This window comes from Nelumbo lutea, chromosome 1 (assembly GCF_056320005.1).
Source record: "Nelumbo lutea isolate HS-2025 chromosome 1, American lotus-T2T, whole genome shotgun sequence".
Classification (NCBI taxonomy): domain Eukaryota; kingdom Viridiplantae; phylum Streptophyta; class Magnoliopsida; order Proteales; family Nelumbonaceae; genus Nelumbo; species Nelumbo lutea.
In genome coordinates, this window is record NC_142684.1 from 84,341,548 (window position 1) to 84,364,644 (window position 23,097).

At 35.3% G+C, this 23,097-nt stretch overlaps 1 protein-coding gene across 4 annotated transcripts; it reads left to right on the top strand.

The window, feature by feature from the left end:
• The first annotated feature begins 14,194 nt into the window (after positions 1–14,194).
• Positions 14,195–20,381, top strand: LOC148875796 (uncharacterized). Of its 4 annotated transcripts, none has more exons than XM_088966224.1 (11): positions 14,195–14,933; positions 15,453–15,595; positions 15,723–15,908; positions 16,001–16,096; positions 16,405–16,500; positions 16,599–16,728; positions 16,831–18,640; positions 18,781–18,946; positions 19,040–19,204; positions 19,308–19,460; positions 19,560–20,381. In XM_088966224.1, the coding sequence occupies exons 2-11, from the start codon at positions 15,470–15,472 to the stop codon at positions 19,749–19,751; spliced, it is 3,120 nt and encodes a 1,039-aa protein (XP_088822350.1). In that variant the 5' UTR covers positions 14,195–14,933; positions 15,453–15,469; the 3' UTR covers positions 19,752–20,381. The 4 variants fall into 4 exon arrangements, with proteins under 4 accessions (XP_088822350.1, XP_088822349.1, XP_088822352.1 ...); XM_088966223.1 differs by having other exon boundaries at positions 14,203–14,933; positions 15,351–15,595; XM_088966225.1 differs by having other exon boundaries at positions 14,542–14,933; positions 15,426–15,595.
• Positions 20,382–23,097: the final 2,716 nt, after the last annotated feature.

Sequence of the window (23,097 nt, forward strand, 5' to 3'; positions counted from 1 at the left end):
TATAGTCCCAACCATGTTTCGAATAGCGTTGGGATGAAGCTGATCGATGGTGACATTAAAATGGTTTAGCACCTCCACGATGCAGGCTAGCCTCGAGCTGTTCTTGGAAGATAACTATATCGTTGGGACTGTGCTCCCAAGGGAAGTTACCAGTGGGGAGGTTGTAGAGAAGGTCCCCAGGAAGGTGAAAATAGCAGATTAGAGACCTGACTCTCTCCGCCATCATGGAGGAAGGGCCAAAAGTGTCAGGCTCCCTCCCCCAGGGAGTAGATGCTACATCACCGAAGGTCTCCCGAGCCTCTGGGTCCTGCTCCCAAGCTCCCCCTGAGCTCAAGGGAGCATCTTCATCCTAGTTACCGCCCTGGTAGTAGGTATGGTATGGGTACCTAGACATGATTGACAGTAATTGGGACTCACCGAAAGAGACGAAACGAAGTAAACTGAGGAACTCGAGTAGATTAGATGGATGCACGAAATGTGACTGGCTATATCTGATGGTTCGCAATCGAGCTAATTGCACGCCTTCTGAAACCAAAATGTGACTGGCTACACGTATTATATGATTGAGGTAATTATGGTTGCATGACATCCAAAGTTAAGAGCCACATCAGCACATTTCGATATTCGAAAAGCCAAAAAATCCCCTGATTCCCGCGCACGCATTTAATATGAGCAGTCAATCAAGTTTGAATTTCGGTCAAATCAATCCGTCACACTTCATGTACTCCTCGCGCTAAGGCAACACTCTTAGCTCGAGGAGTGGGGGCAATTGATGGAGGATGATTGGACCCGACCTGTTGAGATGATGACGCATGAACCTGACTCAGCACGAGCAACAACTCAGCATCATGGCTTGACCGCGACTAAGTAATGAGCCTATAGAATAGCTCGCCATGTCATAGCTCTCTATAAGGGGAGCTCGCTGCAACGCGAGCTCCAGGTCCCCCGAGCTATTGAGAAGGGAATACTCCAGGACGATTTCAGCTCGCAAGCTAGGGAAACCAGCTCGCTCCAACACCTAGGCAGAAGAACTGCCCCAAAGACCAACCTTGATAAGGATCACCTCGAGGTACCCCTGAGCTTGCTACAAAGTAGCTCGCGGCTGGATAGCTCGCTACGAAGTAACTTGCGACTGAGTGATGCGACGCTCTCAGGAAGCTTCTATCTGACGAGACCGTACCGATTAGACTGCGCCACGTCTCTTGACTGATGGTGTAGTCCTTGCCCTTTCAGCAGTCTGCACCCACATCTCTTGACAGACAAACGCGTGCCTGCCCCTTTGGGACATGTCATCCATCCAAGCGAATAGTACAATGTAAGGATCACCTGCGCAGACTTGACAGGTAACGGCTGCGACAGGAGCTCAGTGGCGGTTATGCTTGATTTAACAAGAACGCCCCTATAAAAGCCCTTTGGGCGTTGGGGAGAGGAGATTTTCCATATACTTTTTGACACTTACACACTCTCATACTCCCAACTTGAGTCCTTACTTGCTCGCGAGCTAACTTCTCGAGCACAGTGAAAAAGTGCGACCTACACTCTTAGCTTTTTATACTCTTTCCTTCCTCCCCAGCGTTCTAACTTAAGCTTCGGAGTATTCCCACTAGGCAAATCCCCGGGAATCCTTCTTCTTCTTCTTCTCAGGTGTCGTCTGTTGCCAGCGAGGAGCCAGTCAGCAGCCAGTTAGGAGTGCTCGGATCGTGCCGCATCAAGAACCATTATGACCACCAGTTTTCGGGTCAACAGTTCTACCATCTGGTTCGAACGGATGGCCCGTTCCAACGAAAAAATAATTAAAATAAAAAACCTGTTGAACGGGTCGACGATTTGACTACCTGAATCAGTGGGTTACTGACCAATTCAATGGTTTTTGGCTTAAGACCAGGTTTGGAATAAAATGAAATAGTTGCCCGAACGGTTCATAAGCCTAATAGTCTAACGATCCGAATCAACGACGGTTCAAAAACATTGCTACGCAGATTAATTCATTAAAGTAGTGGGGCTGTTAACCATACAACCGAATTTAGCTAAACTGTGTGGGCTATTTTGTTACGTGCTACAAAGGATATTTTGGCAACTTGAAAATTCTGCAAAAATCTCCTGCAATCGGTATGAATCAAAAGCAAACTGCAATCCAGCTCTAAAGGCATGAGCTTCTGCCAGCTTAGGATTTGATAGTTCTATTTTTACAGCTCTTGCAAAGACAAACTCACCTCTACGATTTCTCAAAACAATACCCAATTTAGAGCTGTTTGGGCCTGCTCCGTCCACATTTAATCTAATAAAAGGGTCTGGGGGAGGTGTCCAAGTAGTAGGGGATGATCCAAGAGTGGAGTCTCTAGGAGCAAGCTCTCTTCTATAAAGTTTCAGACTTACTAAATCCTTCATCTGGTTGTGAGCAGTAGAAATGATGGTCGTTGGGTCAAATGTTTTATTCTCCATAACTTTTTTTACATCTAGTTTTCCAATAGTTCCAAAGCATCATTGCAAATTTGCTAAATAAGGATATATCTTCTTTCGGAGTTTCACTATTCTTATCCCACCAATAAAGAAACGATTTTTCCAGACTCTAATTTGGGTAAAGGTCCATTCGTAGCGCTACAGTAGCCAAACCAAACTGATCTCATGGCTTCACAATGGATAAATAGGTGGTTAAGCTCTTCTACCTCTTTCAAGCAAAGAAGGCAAAATCCATCAATTTTGTTTGTATAGGGGGCAAGATTTTCCACGAGCTAAACTTGTAAAGAGTAAGTTGGGGCACTTGTAAACTTCCCATTAAAATTTTAAGTTCAGACGAGCTTATCTTGTAGGGTGACAAGGTTTGTAGGCAATTCAGTTTCTAGAATTTTCATTGCAATTTGTGGGTCAAAACTAGACAAGATTAAGTTGGTATAACAATTGCCCTTATAGAAATCAATCAACTCTGCTACTTTACCACTATGATGGGTATTTTCATTAGAGAGTTGAATACCTAGTACCCAAGGATCCCAACTAATGTTAGTTGGTATTCCAATTAATGTTGAATGATGTGTTGTATGTGCCAGAGATTAGACGAAATTTGGTGTTGAGAGAATTCCTCAACAAATTAAGACTGAAGCTCACATTTGAAGCAAACCTTAATTTAATGGAGTTGCAGAAAAACTTAACAGAACATTAAAAAAAAATAACGAATGCTATGCTTATTAGTTTAGGTGCACCTCTGAATTTGTAGGGGGAAGCAATCCTAACAACTTGTCACTTATATAATAGAGTACCACCTAAAAAGAAATGACAAATACCATTTGAATTGTAGCATAATAGGAAATCCAGTTTAAACTATCTAAAATTTGGGGGTTACATGGCAAAGGTTGGAATACCTAAACCTAAAATAAATAAAAAAATTGAGACTGAAAACTTGTTACTATGTGTTCATTGGATATGTACAAAACAGTGCGGCTTATCGATTTTTTATAATTAAAACAATTGATAATATTGTAAAGAATAACACAATAATTGAGTCCCAAGATGCAGAATTCTTTGAGCACATTTTCGATGGAGAAAATAAACTATAAATAGGGAACCTTCACAAATCCATAATAGAAACTAATAACAACAGTTGAATGCTCAAGGAATCAGTACTTCACCTAATCAAGAAAACACCGATTCTAGGAATCAAGAACCAAACTTAAGGATAAGTAAAAGATAAAGGAAAGAAACAAAGACCCAGTAACCTATCCGAAGGTCGTTACGTCACTTGATGCAGTATTTTGGAAAGAAGCCATAAAAAATAAAATAAACTCTTTAATCACTAATCACACTTGGGAACTTCTAGATCTCCCTCCTAAAATAAAGGAATTGGATTGTAAATGGATTTTTAAGAAAAAAATGAAATTATATAATACAATAGATAAATTCAAAGCCAAATTAGTTACTAAAAGGTTCAGACAAAAGAAATATGTAGGTTTCTTTGACACTCATTCCCCGGTTGCAAAGTTAACTATAATTAGAATCTTTATTATCGCATCCATTTACAAACTAGTAGTTCATCAAATGGATGTAAAAACAACTTTCTTAAATGGGGAATTAGAGAAAGAAGAAAACAAAGTATCAAAACTAATTAAGCCTTTGTATGACATAAAATAATCTCCCAAACAAATGCATGGAAAATTTGATAATGCATTAGTAACAAATAGATATAATAAAAATGATTTCGATATAGATGCGTCTATAGCAAGTTCGTAAATGATAAATGAGTCATGATCTGTTTATATGTTGATGATATGCTAATAATGAAAACAAATATAGAAGTAGTAAAAAAAACAAAACAGTTTCTAATGTCCAAATTTGATACCAAAAGACTTGGGCGATGTTGGTGTAATCTTGAAGATCAAAATCCATAAATAACAAGAAAATTCTATTCTCTCCCAATTACATTATGTAGAAAGTGTTCTTAGGAATTTTGAAAACTATGATTGTAAACTTGTTAAAACATCTCTTGATTGTAGTATTCACTTAAGGAAACATATAGGATAACCCGTTTCATAGAAGGAGTATGCACATATAATTGGATCTGTGTCTTAATGAATTGCACAAGACCAGATATAGCTATAGCTGTTGGAAAATTAAGTCAGCATAATCATAATCGCAGAAATGAACGTTGGAAATCTCTAATAAGGATTTTAAAATATTTAAAAAGAACTATAACTTTGGTTTACACTACGTAGGTTTTACTCTTATTTTAGAGGGCTTTATATATGTGAATTGGATTTTAATCTCAAAGGATAGTACTTTCACCGATGGATATGTTTTTACCCTAGGTGATGGAGCAATATCGTGGAAATCGATAAAGCAATCCGGTAAAACTAGCTCAACAATGAAAGCCGAATTCATTGAATTAGAATTGGTAGGGTCCGAGGCAGAGTTGCAAAGCAATCCTGTAGCTAAGGCATAACCTAGTAAGACAATACCTCAGTGAAAGTACAATCACTCTGGATTTTGTGAGGTCTAAAAAGAACATTACTGATTTGTTAACTAAACCACATACTTCTAAAGTGGTTTATGAGGCATAAGTAGGAATAGGGCTAAAGCATGTTACATAAGTCATTAGTGATGGACTTGGGAAAGCACTATCATTTTGTGTCCCATTTCAGATGCCAAATTAAGATAGTGCTCAATACAGTTTGAGGAGGTTGAGCATAAGGCTCTTAATCGGTTAAGAATAGTGTGTGCAGTGCACACTAAATAATTGACCTAAGTGAGTGTGAAGTATGACCGATTCTAAAAGAGATCTGAGGGCTGACTCTCTAAAACACTCATAATTCCAAGAGGGGAATAAGGCAAAAATGTTCCAAAAACAAAAAAAAAAAACCACTAAAGAACTGGTGATTTGAGTTAGTTGACAGATTAACTAATTACAACAAAGAGGAAAAGTTGAAAGAGTCTAACTCCACTCGTACTCTATAACATAGCCTATCATACCTAAGTGTTGATCGAAGTCCAAAAGACATCACCATGAATACTTTTCTCATCGTGATGCTTTGGTTGTTTGATCTTCTTGTAATTTTGAATCTTGTGGAAGATTGTTGAAGGGAGATTCAAAATTTCAAGAATCTCTCCTCTCCCCTTGTGTTCCTTAGGTTTTGTCTTTTTTTTTTCTTTTTTCTCTTCCCTCCTTTGAATGCATGGGAAGACTCTTTATCCCACATTGTTTGGGAAGAGAGTTAAGTTTGAGTATATCTATAGACTTGCTCTCTTTATGGATAAGGACCTATAGGAGGAAGGCATTATTGGTGTTCACATGCAAGTAGGTGGGATTGGGGGTGCCTTTTACACACACACCGAGTTGGGCTAGGGTGCGTGCACATCTACGTGTGTGCTATACCAAATCATTTTGGTTTTGACCTATTTAAACAGTTTGACTTTTGAATTTCAAATTTTATTTTTAAATGTTTTCTTCCTTTTCATGTCTCTTCAAATAGTGCAATGTGAATAGGCATCTCTTACATCTCTTTGAAAGGACACTTTTGTGTAGGAATGGCAATGGGTAGGGTACCCATGTAAATTGCCCTACCCATTCCCGAACCCATCTATGTATCCCTCCAAACCCGTCTCGTCCCAAACCCGTTAAACCTGTCCCAACCTGTCCTAACCCGTCCCACCCGTTAAACACCTTAACCAAATATTTTCTACTAAAAACAAGTTTCTTAATGCTTATGTTGAGACTTGAATCCAAGTTAATTAATGATAGCATCAAATCTCTTAGCACTATTTTAAGCCACTAATGTGGCGTTTGATTGTACTTTTTAGATGTCTGAATCTGAAAACGTTGCTTTTCAAATGCTACCAAGCGTTTGGTATACCCTCTTATTAGAGGTCTGAAATTAGATTTCAGAACTTAATTTCTAAGATTTAGAGCTGCTGCTTAATGGGTCAGACGTAATTCACAAGTATTTAAAAGACATAAATTACCTCAAAATAATTTTAATATTACATGTTTTTTGTCCTTCATGTACCTCAAATCGAACCTCACGAGTCTGCAACCTAAGGAAGCTTCATCGCCACCACCATTGTTGCACCTCACTGCAAGTCTGCAACCTAACTTGAATCGAACCTCACTGCGATTCTACAACCTAACGAAGCTCCACCGCCTGCCACCATCATTGCATCTTATAGGGGCAATTCCTCTCTCTCTCTCTCTCTCTCTCTAGCATTCTCTGTCTCTCTCCCCTGCCTTCCCGTCACCGCCGCTGCAACTTGTAGCAGTGGAGGTTCCTTCTCTCTCGCTCTTGCTCTCTCTCTCTCTCTCTCCCTTGTCTTTGGTTCCTTCTCTCTCGCTCTCACTCTCTCTCTCCCTTGCCTTTCCGTCACTACCACTACAAGTTGCAGCACGACGATTCCTTCTCTCTCACTCTCTCTTTCTCTCCCCTTTGTCTTTCCGTCACTACCACTGCAACTTGCAGTGGAGAAAGAGTGAGAGCAAGAGCAAGAGAGAAGGAATCTCCACTGTTGCAACTTGTAGTGGTGGTGGTTCTGTGGTTCCTTGTTTCTTTCTCGCTCTTTCCCTTCTCTCACTCTCGCTCTCTCTCTCTCTCTCTCTCTCTCCTATCTTCTCACCACCGTCATTAGTTATTTAATATTTTATAGTCATTAGTTATTTTTTAAATTTTAATCATTTCATTTAATGATTAGTAATTAGTAATTTATAATTTATAATTTATTATTTTTTATTTGTATTATTACAATATTATTTTGAGGTTGAAAATTATTTTTTATGAGATGATGCTAATTGAATTCAACATTTCCAAATAGTATATCTTAGGGGTAAAATAGTAAAATTAGTAAATTTCATATGATAAAGGGTTGATTGAATACAAACAAACTTGTGGATTCAGATTCTCTAAAAAGTAGAAAAGCATCTATGCCTCTTTTTAGATTTCAGACACTTTTAATATCTTTTTAATTTTTCAGACTTCATATTTCAGATTTATTAAACGCCACCTAAGCCAGTTCGTTTTTGTGTTAGTTAATGGAATAAAATAGATTTTATTAACTTTTGTGTTCATTAATCATATATATGATTAACGATTCAAACTAAAAATTAAAAGAAATAATATTTAAAATTAGAATTTTATAACTAAATGAAATAAACAATCTATCAAATCCAAATTTACATCAAATGATGATTTTAATCCTAAAAAAATTATACAAATAAAATATTAATAATAGAATAATCTTAGTACTTAAAATTTATAAATTTGTGCACGATATATAATATAATTGGTTAATATTTATGCATCTCAGGTATTGGGTATCAGATACCCTAAAGTCAAAACCATGGTTTTCAAAACCGGACATAGACCGGAAACACTAGGAACCGGTCACCTGATCGGTTTCGTTTTCCCCAAAACTGCTTTTTTCACCAAAACCGTTGATTTTGGTCAGCAAACTACTGAACCGACCGGTTAACCATTTGAACGGTTTTGACCATTTTCAAAATTTTTAATTTTTTTATTTTTTGTCAGAACGGGCCGACCGTTTAGGTCGAATGGTCAAACCGTTTGAACCGGTAACTGGACCCTTGACCAGTTCGGTTTTAAAAACCATGGTCAAAACCCAAACCCTATAGGGTTTTAATCTAAAATCCTAAACTTGTTCCAAACCCTATAGGGTTTTGATAATCTGGTCCTATTAAAGTCGGAATGGCTCGGATACCCAATAATTTTCATGAAATTGCCATCCCTACTTTTGTGTCCATTTGGGTGACTGAGAACACTCTATAAAAGGAGTGTTGGTTGACCCAAAAACACATACCAGTGCACTCAACAGAATCTTTTCTTCTTTGTTGATCGTTTTTCTGTGAGCATCATTCTTTGTGGCTCACGGAGGTCTAGTAAGCGAGTGCATACTTACCAGTGGCTTGTGGGCTATTTTATTTTGTTGACCGATTTACAATCACCTTGCAGCACCATAGGGGAAAAATGTGATTTTAAGAAGAATGACCAAATGGCACCATTCAACCCTCTTTCTCTCTACAATACTACAATTCTACAAGTTCTCAGTTTAAAAAGTGATTACCGATAAATTCCATTATAACGTTCTTTATTATTTTCCAACATTTCCGCATCATGTAATTATGCCTGTCCATTTTGATGCTAATGGAGCATGATTCGTCTCAGTGATTGCTCTCAGATTGAGGAGATGCACATGCATTTTGTCTCCAAGGTTCACACTCTCTAGGGAGCTCATCTCCTCTCCCGCTGCAACAACAAATTAAGTTAGAAAAGGTGTTTTTGTTTTTTCTGCTGATGTGGCAATTTTAAAAACATGTGAAACAAAGGTAGTGTTTGGTATTATGGCATTGTGGAGCAGTTTCATGGCCGCAAGGACACCACACATGCATTTTCACCAAAATCCTATTTAATCGGCTGATCAATCGCAAATGCTTTCTACTTTTCTTCTTCTAATGTTATATGAAAGTGAATTTACGGGGTGTATGGGCATTTTGTCCTATATTAACATTGTTTTCTGCCCAGAACGTTTATTTTACTCATTTCCAATGCTTGAACCCAGTACAAACATAACACTTTGTGCAGTACCAATAATATACCAAACACTCTAAAAAAAAAATCACATTGTGATTTGTGAACACCACCCTTAGGGCATTGGATGATAAAGTTTTACTAGGGATGTTATCCTTATATATCTATGTGTTGTTTTGTCTCAACCCATTCCCTTTCATCTCTTAGTTACCTGCTAGGTCTGACTCGGGAAAGCGTATCTGGCATCGACTTCAAATCTCTTGTTCCCATTGGATTTCAAACGATTAGACCCTAAGAATTTGAAATAAACCCCAACGGCCAATGGATTTGAGGCTCATTCCAGCCACATTTTGTTTTGTTAACTGCTGTTTCTAAAATACACTAACGAGCTGAGTAATATTTCAATGGAACGAACTAGCTTAGCAAGTAGTGTTTATGTGAGGGATTGATTTTTACATTTTGGGTGAGATGACATGTCTTTTAATTGTTTTACTAGTTTAGTATTAGTTTAAGTGTAAATTGTTGAAACCTCTCCTACAGTTTTTGATCCTTGTTGAAACCTCCCCTGAAATTTGGTAATTGTAATTACATTCTCTGAACATTAGTTGCAACTTACAAATTGACTCCCAATCCTTTCATAAGAGATACAAAAAATGTCCAAAATACCGATGCAGTTACAATTGAAACTGATTTTCACATGAAAAAAAAAAACAATGCAAACTTTATGAACAACAGAAAAAAAAAAAAAAAAGAGTTTAAAGTTGTAGTTTTACTTTTGAGACATTGATATGAACGATAAATTCAGAAATTAAAATAAAATAATTTTAGAAAAGAGATTTGATACGAAGGATTTAAGACAGTGATTGATATGAAGAAAGTCAGTGAACTCAGGAAGTCTTAATTTATTCATTCTAGAGTTTGTTATTAGAGATTGGCCTATTGTTGATTTCTTGCCTAAACTATTTTGACTTATGTTCGGACAAGTGTTTAATAAGATTGAATTCATGCCTTGCGTTTGAATACATTCTTCCTACCTAACATTCACTCTATCGTTTTTACCCTTGTTCTATGGGCCAATTAAGAAGTACAGTTCCATATTTTTAAGATTTTAATTGAAATATATGGTTAGATAAAATGGCTTATTGCTTGATTTTTTTAATGAACAAAATATTCAATGATAAAAATAATAACCAACCAAACTTCAGCTTCAGCCATTAAGGAGCATGCAAACTCCTGGAAATTTTATTGAGCAACAATTCATCAGCCATTTCAGCTGTTGGCAAATGGCCTCTTGGTCCAAAACTTGAGTTTCTAAGTCATTGCATTTCTTCAAACATTATATGTGTCAATTAATCATATGAACAAATCAATTCAACTCAATACACAGGGTTGGTTACATTAATCCTGTTTGGTCATTTTACTCTGCTCAATTTTATATCCAGATCAATCAATAAAAAACATGGGAACTGACCAAATCTTGGAGTCACGATAGGGGAAACTGAGACAATTTTTACTACTTTAAAAAGAACAAATTACCTCAACAAAATTTATCTTCTTTAATTAATTTTATTGATAAAAAATGAGGGCAAATAGGAAAATTGGTTATTGATATTAAATGAGTTAAAAATAGGTAATTTTAATATATTTAGCATTCAATTCTCTCTCATTAAATCCAACATTTGAGGTATTAACTTGAATTCCTCTTCATTGAATCATATATTTAAGACATTTTTGCTTCTTCTCATCATTAAATTCTATTATACATTCATAATAAATTAATAATTCTAATAAAATAAAAAATGTATACTTTTAAAATATACCTAGAAAAAAATAGTGTTTTCATCTAGGTAGTGGTAAGAAATTAAACTATTTTGGGTTAAATGAGTTAATCCATGTTGCCACAATTAAATAATAAAAGTCAAAAATAGATAAAATACGAAAAATAGAAATTAAAAAAAAATTGAGAACATTTTTTACATCATATATTCTACATATAAAACAATAATAAGTATGATAAATACGAACTATTTTTATTAATGATGGAAAATGAATGTAAAACTTAAATCGTATATTTATGATATATTTTTATCATTAAATTCTACTAAATAAATCCACAACATTAATTTTAATAGTATAAAAATAAATATTTTAAAAATTTATTTGAAAACAAAACCATTTTCTCCCTCCCGATAGTAAGTAAGCAATTAAACCATTTGTGGTCAAATAGGTTAATAAATAATGCCATAATTAAGTAATAAAATTTTAAATTTAGTAAAATATATAATACAAAAAATAAAAATAATTGGGCACATCTCTAATATTTTATATTCATTATACTAAACAAAATTAATTATGAAATGTAAGAAGTGTTTTTATTAATGATGGAAAATGAATATAAAATTTAAATACTATATTTAAAATATATTTTTTTATCATTAAGTTCTACTAATTAAATCCACAACATTAATTTTATTAGTATAAAAATAATTATTTTGAAAAGTCATCTGAAAATAAAATCATTTTCTTCCTCCATGTGGTAAGTAAGCAATTCAACCATTTGGGGTCAAATGGGTTAATAAATAATGACATAATTAAATAATAAAAAAATAAATTTAATAAAATACATAATAAAAAATATAAATAATTAGGCATATCTCTAATATTTAACAGACATTATATTAAGCAAATATAATTATGAAATGTAAGAAGTAATTTTATTAATGACGAAAATGGAATGCCAAATTTAAAATCTACGTAGTAATGAAATGATGTCATAGTCAAATCATAAAATTTTTAAAAATAAAAAATACAAAAATCACAAAAAGAAATAAATAGAGAAAATTTTGGTTACATATCTAATGTTATATATTTATAAAAAATAAAATATTGGGTACATAACTTATATTATGCATTCATTACATTGAACAAAAATAAGTATTATTCATAAGAAATAATTTTATCATTGATGGAAATAATTTTCTTTTTGAGTGGTGGATTAGTGGTTTGAGTCAAATGGATTAATCGATTATATGATAATTAAATAATAATTTTTAAAAAAAATAAAAATTACAAGTAATCAAAAGAATATATAAAAATTACATAATTATGTCGACCAAAATTAAGTGTGATAAGTAAAAGTTATTTATATAATATAGATGAAATATATAATTTAATTGATCCTAACGCTAAGGCATTTTCTTATCTAGATGGTGGGTCAATGGTCCAACTTTTCAAAGAAACTCATGATGTCATAATTGAATAATAAATATTTAAAAAGGATAGAACACAAAAAATGAAAAGGTACAGAATTTTTTTGAAAACATTTAGGAGCATTTTTAATGTTATATATTCATCATATTAAATAAAAATAATTGTCAAAATAAAAATTCATGTTGTCACAATTAAATAATAAAATTTAAAAATAGATAAAATGCACAAAATGTAAAAATTTTAAAAATTAGGAACTTTTTTAACATCATATATTTGACATATGAAACAATAATAAGTATGATAAATAAGAAATATTTTATTAATGATGGAAATTGCATGTAAAATTTAAAATCAATTAGAAATAAAACTATTTTTCTATTCTCTCTCATTAAATCTTATATTTAAGATATATTTTTCATCATTAAATTCTACTAATTAAATTCACAATATTAATTTTAATAATATAAAATAGATATTTTGAAAATTAATTTGAAATCAAAATCACTTTCTTCCCTCACAGTGGTGGGTAAGCAATTCAACCATTTGGAGTCAAATGGATTATAATAAAAAATTAAAATAAGTAAAATATCTAATACAAAATAATTAAAAATAGGGCATATCTCTAATATTGTATATTCATTAAAGTAAACAAAAATAAGTATCAAATGTAAGAAGTATTCTTAATAATGATGAAAATGAAATGGCAAATTTAAAATCTACGTATAAATGAAATGATGTTATAGTCAAATATAAATAGTAATTGTTATTGTAATTTAAAATTTTTACGTGCAATGCATGTGTACATTTACTACAATCATTTAAGTTTCTTTTCAATCATATTGTTACTTTTATTAATTTTCAAATTCTATCTTAACTATGATATATCTAAAATATAAGTAATTAATATGAAAAAAAAATATCACGTGCAACATATGTGCTTAATTGTTGGTACATTCAAAAAGTGAAAAAACCAATAGAAATTTCTTAGGGGGATTAAACCTTAGATTTCCTCAAAAAAAAAAGGTTGGAATCTGAAAGTTCAAGGTGGGACGAGGGAGTAGGGATTTTAACGGGTTGGGTTCAGCACAGGTTTGCCTCAACCCTAATCTAACCCTTTGATGTCCCAATGTCCAACCCTATAGGGTCCAACCTAATGGTGATCCAACCTGACTCGTGGCATTTTAGTTGTATTTTTTAACATGTTTTGAAAACTTAAAATCCATTAATGAAATTTGGAATTTGTTTCATAGATTCTAAGGTGTTACGTTTTCCATTTTACCGTTTTATAAAAGAAAAGAGAACCAAAATCAACATATAAAATATCCTAAACTTTAAAGCTATGGAGTTAGAAGTGAAAAAGTTACAAAAATACTATGTACACATGCAAGGGTATCATGACCCGATGGGGCAGGTCAACCAAAATCCGTAGCCAACCCGAACCTGACTCGGGTATCCTTACCCAACCATAGTCAAATACACCTACCCTAACCTGACCTTTTAGGGCCAAGTCCATATGGGTTGACCGTTTAACCTGACCCTACCCCTAAAATACCGGGTGGTAGAAAGTAGCCAATGACTCAATATATGTTTGGTTTCGTTTACGTTTATTAACGGTGCCACATAGGTTCCCCATCTACAAATGCCTCATTAATTGCATTTGTGTGTATCGATTTCTGTGCACCTCTCTTTTCAAGAAGTTTCATTTTAGAACTACGGGCATTTATTCACTAAAATTTTGTACTTGATTTATTTTCAAAATCAAGAAAAACAATAATAAACCCATTTATTGACACTTAGGCGCCATTAGACACCAATCAACCCCTTGGGGAAAACGTTAAAGTAAAACTTTCTCCAACAATAGACATGCTCATAAATCAAAGCCTACTTTTTCAAGTCTCTATATCTATGAATCTAAAAAAAAGCTGAAGTAGCGCCTATATAAAAGAGTTTATTCAATAAACGCTCAATGGTCGAGATGTGACTTGCATCCCCTCCCGTTTGAAAGCGTGAAATCAAACCCGCAAGCTACCAGTGGGTTTCACACTTTCTCCCTTCCCGGCCCCGGTGCCCCCACCCACGTAAATGGCATAATATTAGATAATTGGAAGGGGGAAGGGGGGTTGAAGATGAAGATCATGCATCCAATGTAAATACTCTGCCGTGTATCCCGCCTGTTTTTGCTCAACGTTCTGGAGAAGTGTCCACCTTTGAAAAATCTCCAACACATCAATCATCCTAAGGGGGTATTAATTCGTTAGCCGTTTTGGCTGGATCATAATAAAGAAAAACCAACTAAGCTAATTAAGCTAAGCGCGGAGGGCTCCTGTGCCTCGGCAACAGCTAGGGGCTCTCCGTGGGGCCTCCCAAAAAAAATCTGTGTGTCTGCTTTGCAAACAACCTCTTTCTATCTTTTCCTTTTTCTTTCTTTCATCCAATTCTCTCTTCTTTCTCAATTGGAAATTTCCAATTGGAAGCGCTATTCAGTGCGCTTCAGGTAGTCATTTCAGGGTTTTCTTCTGTTTGGCCAATTTCATTAGCGTGGATGCTAACCAGGAATGGGGCTAGGTACCAAGCTTTTAGCTTTGTAACTTGGTCATCCCTGTGTCCTACCGATCTCCACAAAGATAGTTTCAGGGGTTAGAGATGGTGTACGTGGACTACAATTCGGCACCGTTGCTATCCCATCATAAGTTGGATGTTATAAAGGTAGCATGATCTCTTCTATATATGTGACCATTTTAATTTCTTCTTTCCTGTTAATGGAGATTGGAGGTGTATTACGTAAAGGTTAAACCAACTCGACGATGCATTATTGTCCAAGATATTAGAACATGCATGGCCCGATTGAACTTAAGAATTCTATTTGTAAGGGCCATTCGACATTCATGCCTGCAGAATATATAGCTGAATATATCTTTGCATTTTTTGGATTAACTTTTAAGGCTCAGTTTGGTAAGAGTATAAATACAAATTATTTATAGTGCAAATACATACAAAATATAAAGTTTTGCACTCTATGTATTTGTATTTTTACTCCTTCCAAACTAATCCTAAATATTAATCCAACCCCAACTCTTATACCATGGTAATCAGAACTTTGTTATCTGTTTTCTTGTTTTGAAGAAGGAGCAATGTGAGTGATGCTGATGTTTTTCTGTTGACCAATTTGACAATGTTTAAATGTTCTGAAACTGAGAGGGTGATATGCCTATGGCCTTCGTGAAGGTCAGTGGCTGCTCGGGATGACCTTCGTTGGAGCTCTGCTATGGTGCAAAAAAAAGATTCGCCACACCGTAAAGCGACGAAAATGGAGGCATTCTCCTTTACGGAGGGCGGGTCACAGCTGTATTGTGACCTGCTGCAAGCAGGTGAATTACCAATTTCAGGGTTCTTGATTATTGGTTGTGTGGTTTGGGTTTTACATTTTTCTTTTCTCTTGTATGGTACAAAGAATTATAGCTCCAATAAGCAATTCATATTTCAAACTTTGTGCAGGCTACCATTAATAGAGACAACAATGTAGCCAAGAATCAGGAGGAGGAGGTGGTGAATAAGGAAGTGGATCCTTCCTTTGCATGGCCATGGAGCCTCCCATTAATGGTGGAGCTCCGGAAGAAGATATTATGCTTTAGGGACATTATTGATCTTCCTCCATGCAATGGAAGTGGTCCCATAGTTGAGGTATATATCTTCAATTTCCTTTTCTGAGAATCTGATCATAGGAAGTGGCACCACTGAATTTCTTCATTTATTCAATTTTCATTTTCTTGCAGTTGTTGGTGCGAACCGTAGAGGACCTCCACAACCTGTATCCCAAGGTCGTAATTAGTACTACAGTGCCGGATGCTAATGAAATGACCCTGGATCAGGTTTGTTGTTTGTTACCTCAAATCAAAACTGTTTGAAATAGTTTAGTAAATGATTTCCTGGTATCTATATATTGATAAATATAAGATTGTTTGCATAGGCGTTGGTGTACTTCTATGGTTCCCTGAAATCTCTTGGTGATTCATGGGTCGATAATCACCAATGGTTGTCCGAAGCCGAATGCAACTCTGAGAAAGATGATGTCTTGAACATCAGTTCAGAGCAATTTCAATTTCCTTTTCTGAGAATCTGATCATAGGAAGTGGCACCACTGAATTTCTTCATTTATTCAATTTTCATTTTCTTGCAGTTGTTGGTGCGAACCGTAGAGGACCTCCACAACCTGTATCCCAAGGTCGTAATTAGTACTACAGTGCCGGATGCTAATGAAATGACCCTGGATCAGGTTTGTTGTTTGTTACCTCAAATCAAAACTGTTTGAAATAGTTTAGTAAATGATTTCCTGGTATCTATATATTGATAAATATAAGATTGTTTGCATAGGCGTTGGTGTACTTCTATGGTTCCCTGAAATCTCTTGGTGATTCATGGGTCGATAATCACCAATGGTTGTCCGAAGCCGAATGCAACTCTGAGAAAGATGATGTCTTGAACATCAGTTCAGAGCAATTAGGTCTGTTAAGTATTAACTTAATTCCTCTCTGTGTTATGGTAGCTGTAAATTTTAGTTTTGTATGAGCTCTCTTGTTAAAGTTGGTAATTGATTGTGTTGAAGGTGCAAAGGTGATGGAGAAGCTTGATTATATGGTTATGGTAGCAAAAGAAATATTTGACGTCATGGATGAGGATGAAGAAGATGATTCAGAGGATAATAAGAATTCTCAAGATTCTTCTTTTGAAGATATATTAAGGTACTCCTATTCATTCACTAAAGAACTTGGCTTCTCTCCAGTCACCCCAACTTCAGTTCTTCCAGAGATGATACAGAGTTGTAGAGAAATTGAGAAATTTGCAGATTTTTCATATTCACCACCCCTTCTCCTGCCTCTAAGGCTTCAGGATGTGACGAAACTGAAACCCATTGATATAAAGCGCCTCTCCTTTCATATGTTCCCTAATTTACCAACCCAAGATATCATCTATGAGACTCGAAGTAGCAAAAAATATGATGAATCAAAGCTTAAAACCCAAGAATCAAAGGCAAATTCCCAAGAACTGCCAGTACCAGAAACCAAGGAAGAAAATAAAGATAGCAGAGATGCAAATGAAACATTAAATCTCCTCAAGTCCGATTCAAGTCAAAGTAGGGCTGCAAGTAACATAATGAGTGCCCTTCCTATGCTAGCACCTATCCTTGCTGCAAGTGAACATACGATACAGTCAACAACACCCCAACCCACAATGCAGCAAAAGGCAATAGCACAAGCACTACCTCTACCACCAGCATCCCTTCCAAATGTATCACTACCACCACCACATGCAATGACAACACTACTTCCACAACCATCACCACCCCTCCAACCAACTTTGCAGCAAAAGGCAGTGGCATATGCACTACCTACACCTCTATCTCTTCCGAATATATCACTATCATTATCACAACCACATACAGTAACAGCATTTCCACCACCACCACCACCTACAATGGTAGCATTGCCACCACCACCACCACCTACAGTAACAGCATTTCCACCACCACTACCACCTACAATGGTAGCATTGCCACCACCACCACCACCTACAGTAACAGCATTGCCACCACCACCACCACCTACAGTAACAGCATTTCCACCACCACCACCACCTACAGTAACAGCAATGCCAGTGCCACCATCACCATCTACAGTAACAGCAATGCCAGTGCCACCACCACCTACAGTAACATCATTGCCCCCACCACCTACAGTAACAGCAATGCCAGTGCCACCAGCACCTACAGTGACAACATTACTGCCACCACCACCACCTACAGTAACAGCATTGCCACCGCCACCAGCACCTACAGTAACACAATTGCCACCGCCACCACCGCCTACAGTAAAAGCATTGCCACTGCCACCACAACCTACAGTAACAGCATTGCCGCCACCACCACTGCCTACAGTAGCAGCATCACCGCCACCGCCACTACCGCCTACAGCAGCAGCATCGCTGCCACCACCACCACCGCCTACGGTAGCAGCATCGCCTTCACCACCACCACCACCACCACCTACACTACCCTCAAATGCAGCCGCCCCAGCCCCAGCCCCACCACCCATGCTGGACCAAAAGACAATTACCCCACCTCCACCATCCATACCTCTACCAAATGGAGCAGCTCCTCCACCACCCATGCCTTTGGGAAAGGGAGGAGGTCCTCCACCACCTCCTCCAGGTGGAGGGGGAAAAGCCTGCTTGCGTCCAAAGAAAATTACGAAGTTGAAGAGATCAAGCCACATGGGTCAATTGTATCGTGTACTAAAGGGAAAAGTGGAAGGAGAAGCTCTACAAACGAAGTCGACTCAAGGAAAAAAGAGTCAGGGTGGGAGCTCTAATGGTGGTAAACAAGGAATGGCCGATGCACTTGCAGAGATGACAAAGAGGTCTGAAGTCTAAACCAATTAATTATTATAAAATGCATTTTGAGTGGTTAAGAATTTAGACAGTTGAGTAAAAAAACTATGCTCTTTTTTTTTTTCTTTTTGTCCCCTTTTCTCATTTAAATTCTTCTTTGGAGTCTTAGATCATCCTATTTCCAACAAATTGAAGAAGATGTTGAGAAGTATGCAAAAGCAATCACGGAGATAAAAGGAGCCATCAATTCGTTCAAAACAAAGGATATGGCTGAATTGCAAAAATTCCACAAATATGTCGAACATCACCTGGAAAATCTAACTGATGAGAGCCAAGTCACTTCCAACACTAGCTTGTTGTTTTGATGCATTTTATCATCTTTAACCTATATTCTTTTAGTTGACAATCTTCAATTCTTCAAAGTGCAGGTATTGGCGAGGTTTGAAGGTTTTCCTTCAAAGAAACTGGAGACAATAAGGATAGCAGCAGCACTGCATTCAAAGCTGGATGCAATCGTTACTAATTTAGAAAGCTGGAAGATTGTGTCTCCTTTAGGCAAGCTGATTGACAAGATTGAGGCCTACTTCAGCAAGGTAAGTATAATCTAATTGTGGAAAACACTTTACACTTGTATATATATAGCATTACCTTCACCTCTACCAATTTTTTTGTCATTAATCGAAGGCATAAATACAGATCAAGGGGGAATTGGATGCAGTGGAACGAACCAAAGATGAGGAATCTAAAAGATTCCAGAATCAAAATATCACCTTTGACTTTGAAATCCTTGTGCGGATCAAGGAAATGATGGTGGATGTTTCTTCAAACTGCATGGAATTGGCACTTAAGGTATGTAACTTGAGGACATTTTGCCTGAAATGCCTATTTGATTTTATTATTAAGAACAATTCTTTAACCTTTTTGTTGGGCATTTTCCTGTTATTTTAGGAGAAAAGGGAAGCCAAAGCAGCAGCAACAGATCAGAAGAATGAAAAACGAACCCAGATATATGCTATGATGCTCTGGAAGGCTTTTCAGATGGCATTTAGGGTCTATACATTTGCAGGTGGACAGGATGAGCGCGCTGACAGATTGACCAAAGAAATTGCCAATGAAATACAGACTGATCCTGACTTCTAGTAGTACAAATCCTTCCAGCACTGTATCTCATATTAAAGCAATACAGTGGGTCAGGACCATTTGATCACATTGAAGCAAGTATTGGTAAATGGATTTTGAGCATCAGGTCTTGTTCATGCTAATGATTCGAAGCAAGGATACTGATGGAAAAAAAAAGGTACAAGTCAAAGTAGGGATCAATGTGCAACAGCAGGTATACATGGCTGTCGTTTTAATAAACCAAAAGACATTTCTCTGATAAATTAATTATCAGCAGAATGGACTCACTGGAGTGCATGAAGCTAATATCTAGTTCCGGTGCCCTAGATAAAGCTGTATTTCCCAATGATCTCCAATTGGTTGATTGTGTCTTCTACATACATTCTCCTGCCATTACAAAAAGTTCGTCATTTGATGTTGCTTGCTGTTGAAACCAGTGGATTTCCACCAGCTAATTAAGATCCTTACCTATGTGATTGAGTTATCAAACCATTTGTGTTGTTTTCTTCCTTCTTTCCCCATAAATTCAGAGCTATTGTTTGAAAAATCTTCATATATGCTCTTTTTCAGATATGTTAATATATAAAGCAAGATCAAGTTTTCTTCTTGTTCTAAAGAGAAAAGGACAATGAAATTCATTTTATTTCCTAAGGGTCCCTATGTTTGCATTGCAATTTTATTTGCACTAATATAAATATATGAGAGTACAAATTAGGAAAGTGTAAATTCCCATTTGCTTATGCTTTGGGTGTTACTTTACTTTGCTTTTAGTTTTCTTTTACTTCATTTACAATGTAAACAAACAAAATAAAGTAAAATTTAAAACAAAAATAAATCAGAATTTGCATTTAACTCATTTGCAGTTCCATGATTTTGCACCAGTCCAAAGGAAACTGCATTGCAATCAAACTAGGCCTAAGGGAAATAATGGATAAAATCATTACCTTGATTTTCCATACATCAATGACATTGAGGCCTGAGGGAACACATGCAATGTATTTGATACATTATCAATAAATTTATATGATTTTTATGCATTTCGTTATATTAATTGCAATATATTTCTCCATATATACTATTAGAATATATATTTCATATATACTAGTAAATATGCACATGTTTTGCACATAGAAATTTTAGATGATAATGATAGTAATAATGTATCCAAAATTTTCTACAAAATTTATATATTTTTTTGTTTTTCACTATTGATCGGATGCATATTGCAAAATCCAAATATGATTATGTAAGAACCTCATATTGAATATCATTGATAGCCTACCTACTTGGGTGGGTTTTTTATGCAATGTTTTGTCCTCTTAGTTTTTTTTTTTTTTTTTTTTTGTTCATTTATGAAAAAAAAAATGTAAGATTTAAAGAGGGAATTGAATGAGGTGAAAATTGTAATTCAAACTACATTTTAAGCTTCAGAATTAAATAGGGATTAAATTCATAAAATGGGTATTTTAGTTAAAAGAAAGTTCCACAATCTTATTTATATTTTTAATAGTAGTGTAAGTATGGAGTTATAGATGTGCTCAATTTTTCTATTTTTATGTGTGTAAAAATAATATTGTTATGTATACATTTTTTTTGTTTAATATGATAAATATGTTTTATTTTGTAAAATTATGTATTTTTGTGTTTTTTTATATTTTATTAATTTTTATTATTTAATTATGACATTAAAGGTTGATAGATTCGATCCAAAAGTTGAACTATTGATCTTCGCCAAATAGGAAAATAATCTCATTTTTTGTTAATTTTAGATTATGTATTTCATTTTCGTCATTAATAAAAATAATTCTTCTTTATTAAACTTATTTTTTTAATTTAATTAATAAAAATATCATAAATGTGTCTATTTTTTCCATATTTTTGTAATTTTCAATAGTATTTAAAAATTTTATTATATAACTATGATTTCATGGGTTGCCCAATTTGATTTGGATTGTTGAATTGCTTAGTCTATCACTTGGGTAAAGAATGGTTTTGTTTTTTGAATAAGTTTTAAAATATATAGGTTTATATTATTAAAAGTATTGGATAGATCTAATTAGTAGCATTTATTAATAAAAAAAATAAATTAAGTATAGAATTTAATAAGAGAGAATGGAGTTAATACATCAAATATAAGAGTTAATGAGAGGGGATTAAATGAGGTGGAAAGCATTAATTGAAATTACATTTTCAATCTTCCTAATTAGAGATAGACTACAACTACAATTTTCAATCTTCATAATTAGAAATTGGCTTCAGAGCAATTGTACCTTCAATCACTCAAAGGTAAAACTACAACTTTAAATTCCCTTTGTTTTTGTTGTTCATAAAGTTTGTATTTTTTCAATAAAAACCAAGCCTCAATAGTAATTGTATGAGTATTTTGGACATTTTCATGGTTTTTTTAGAAGATTATAGCAAATGGAGTCTACTTGCAACTGTATCAAAATGTTGAGGGGAGGTGATTGCAATTACTAAACTTTAGGAGAGGCTTTAGCAATTTACCCTAAAATAAAATATATTGTTAATTCTTCTAAACATGAGCTTTTATAAAATAAAAAAACAGGAAAAAAAGGTATGGTAAAGAGAGAGAGAGAGAGAGAGAGAGAAAAGTCAAGAGAGAAGGCTTATGCATAAGAGATCGGCTTCAGTGCTCACACCGTTTTCATGGCCTTTTGCAATCAATATCTCCATACTTTATGCTTTTTTTATGGGGAGATAGTCCCAATGCAAGGTTGCAAGGGACTGTTCAAACTGTATAAGCAAGGTCCTGTGAGCACCGAAGCCAATTTCTATGCATAGTTAAATCCATGAAATGAAGGGCAAAAATGTTCAGACTACATAATCGCTGCTCCTCTTCTTGCGTAGGATCTACTACCCACAAGTTGCTTCCACAACCCTATCCAATAGCACAACCACCATACATTGGGAACATCTCTCCATGAATGACAAGGAAAACATTCTCAATGCACAACTGTAATATCTTGTGGATAGAAACCTATAACCCCCTTTCTCTTTGTCAATTGAGTCTAGATCTGCTCCTCATGGAACGCTCCTCACAGCAACCTCACAATTCATAGCAGCCTTACATGGAAACATCTCTCGTACTTTATATTGTTATTCATGGAGAGATGTTCTCAATACATGGTGGAATGGGGCTGTGAGATGGATACAAGGTGCAGTCTGTGAGGAGCAGATCCCAATTCCACATTAAAATATTGAAATGCTAAAGCCATTAGACCCATCACTACATTGAATTGGACTAATCCAAAATGGTCCAAAGTATTCATCGGATTGGATTGGACCTCGTCCATCTGGTCCAAACTACACCCCTAATCCACGGTATCTGAAAACCCAGATTCAATTC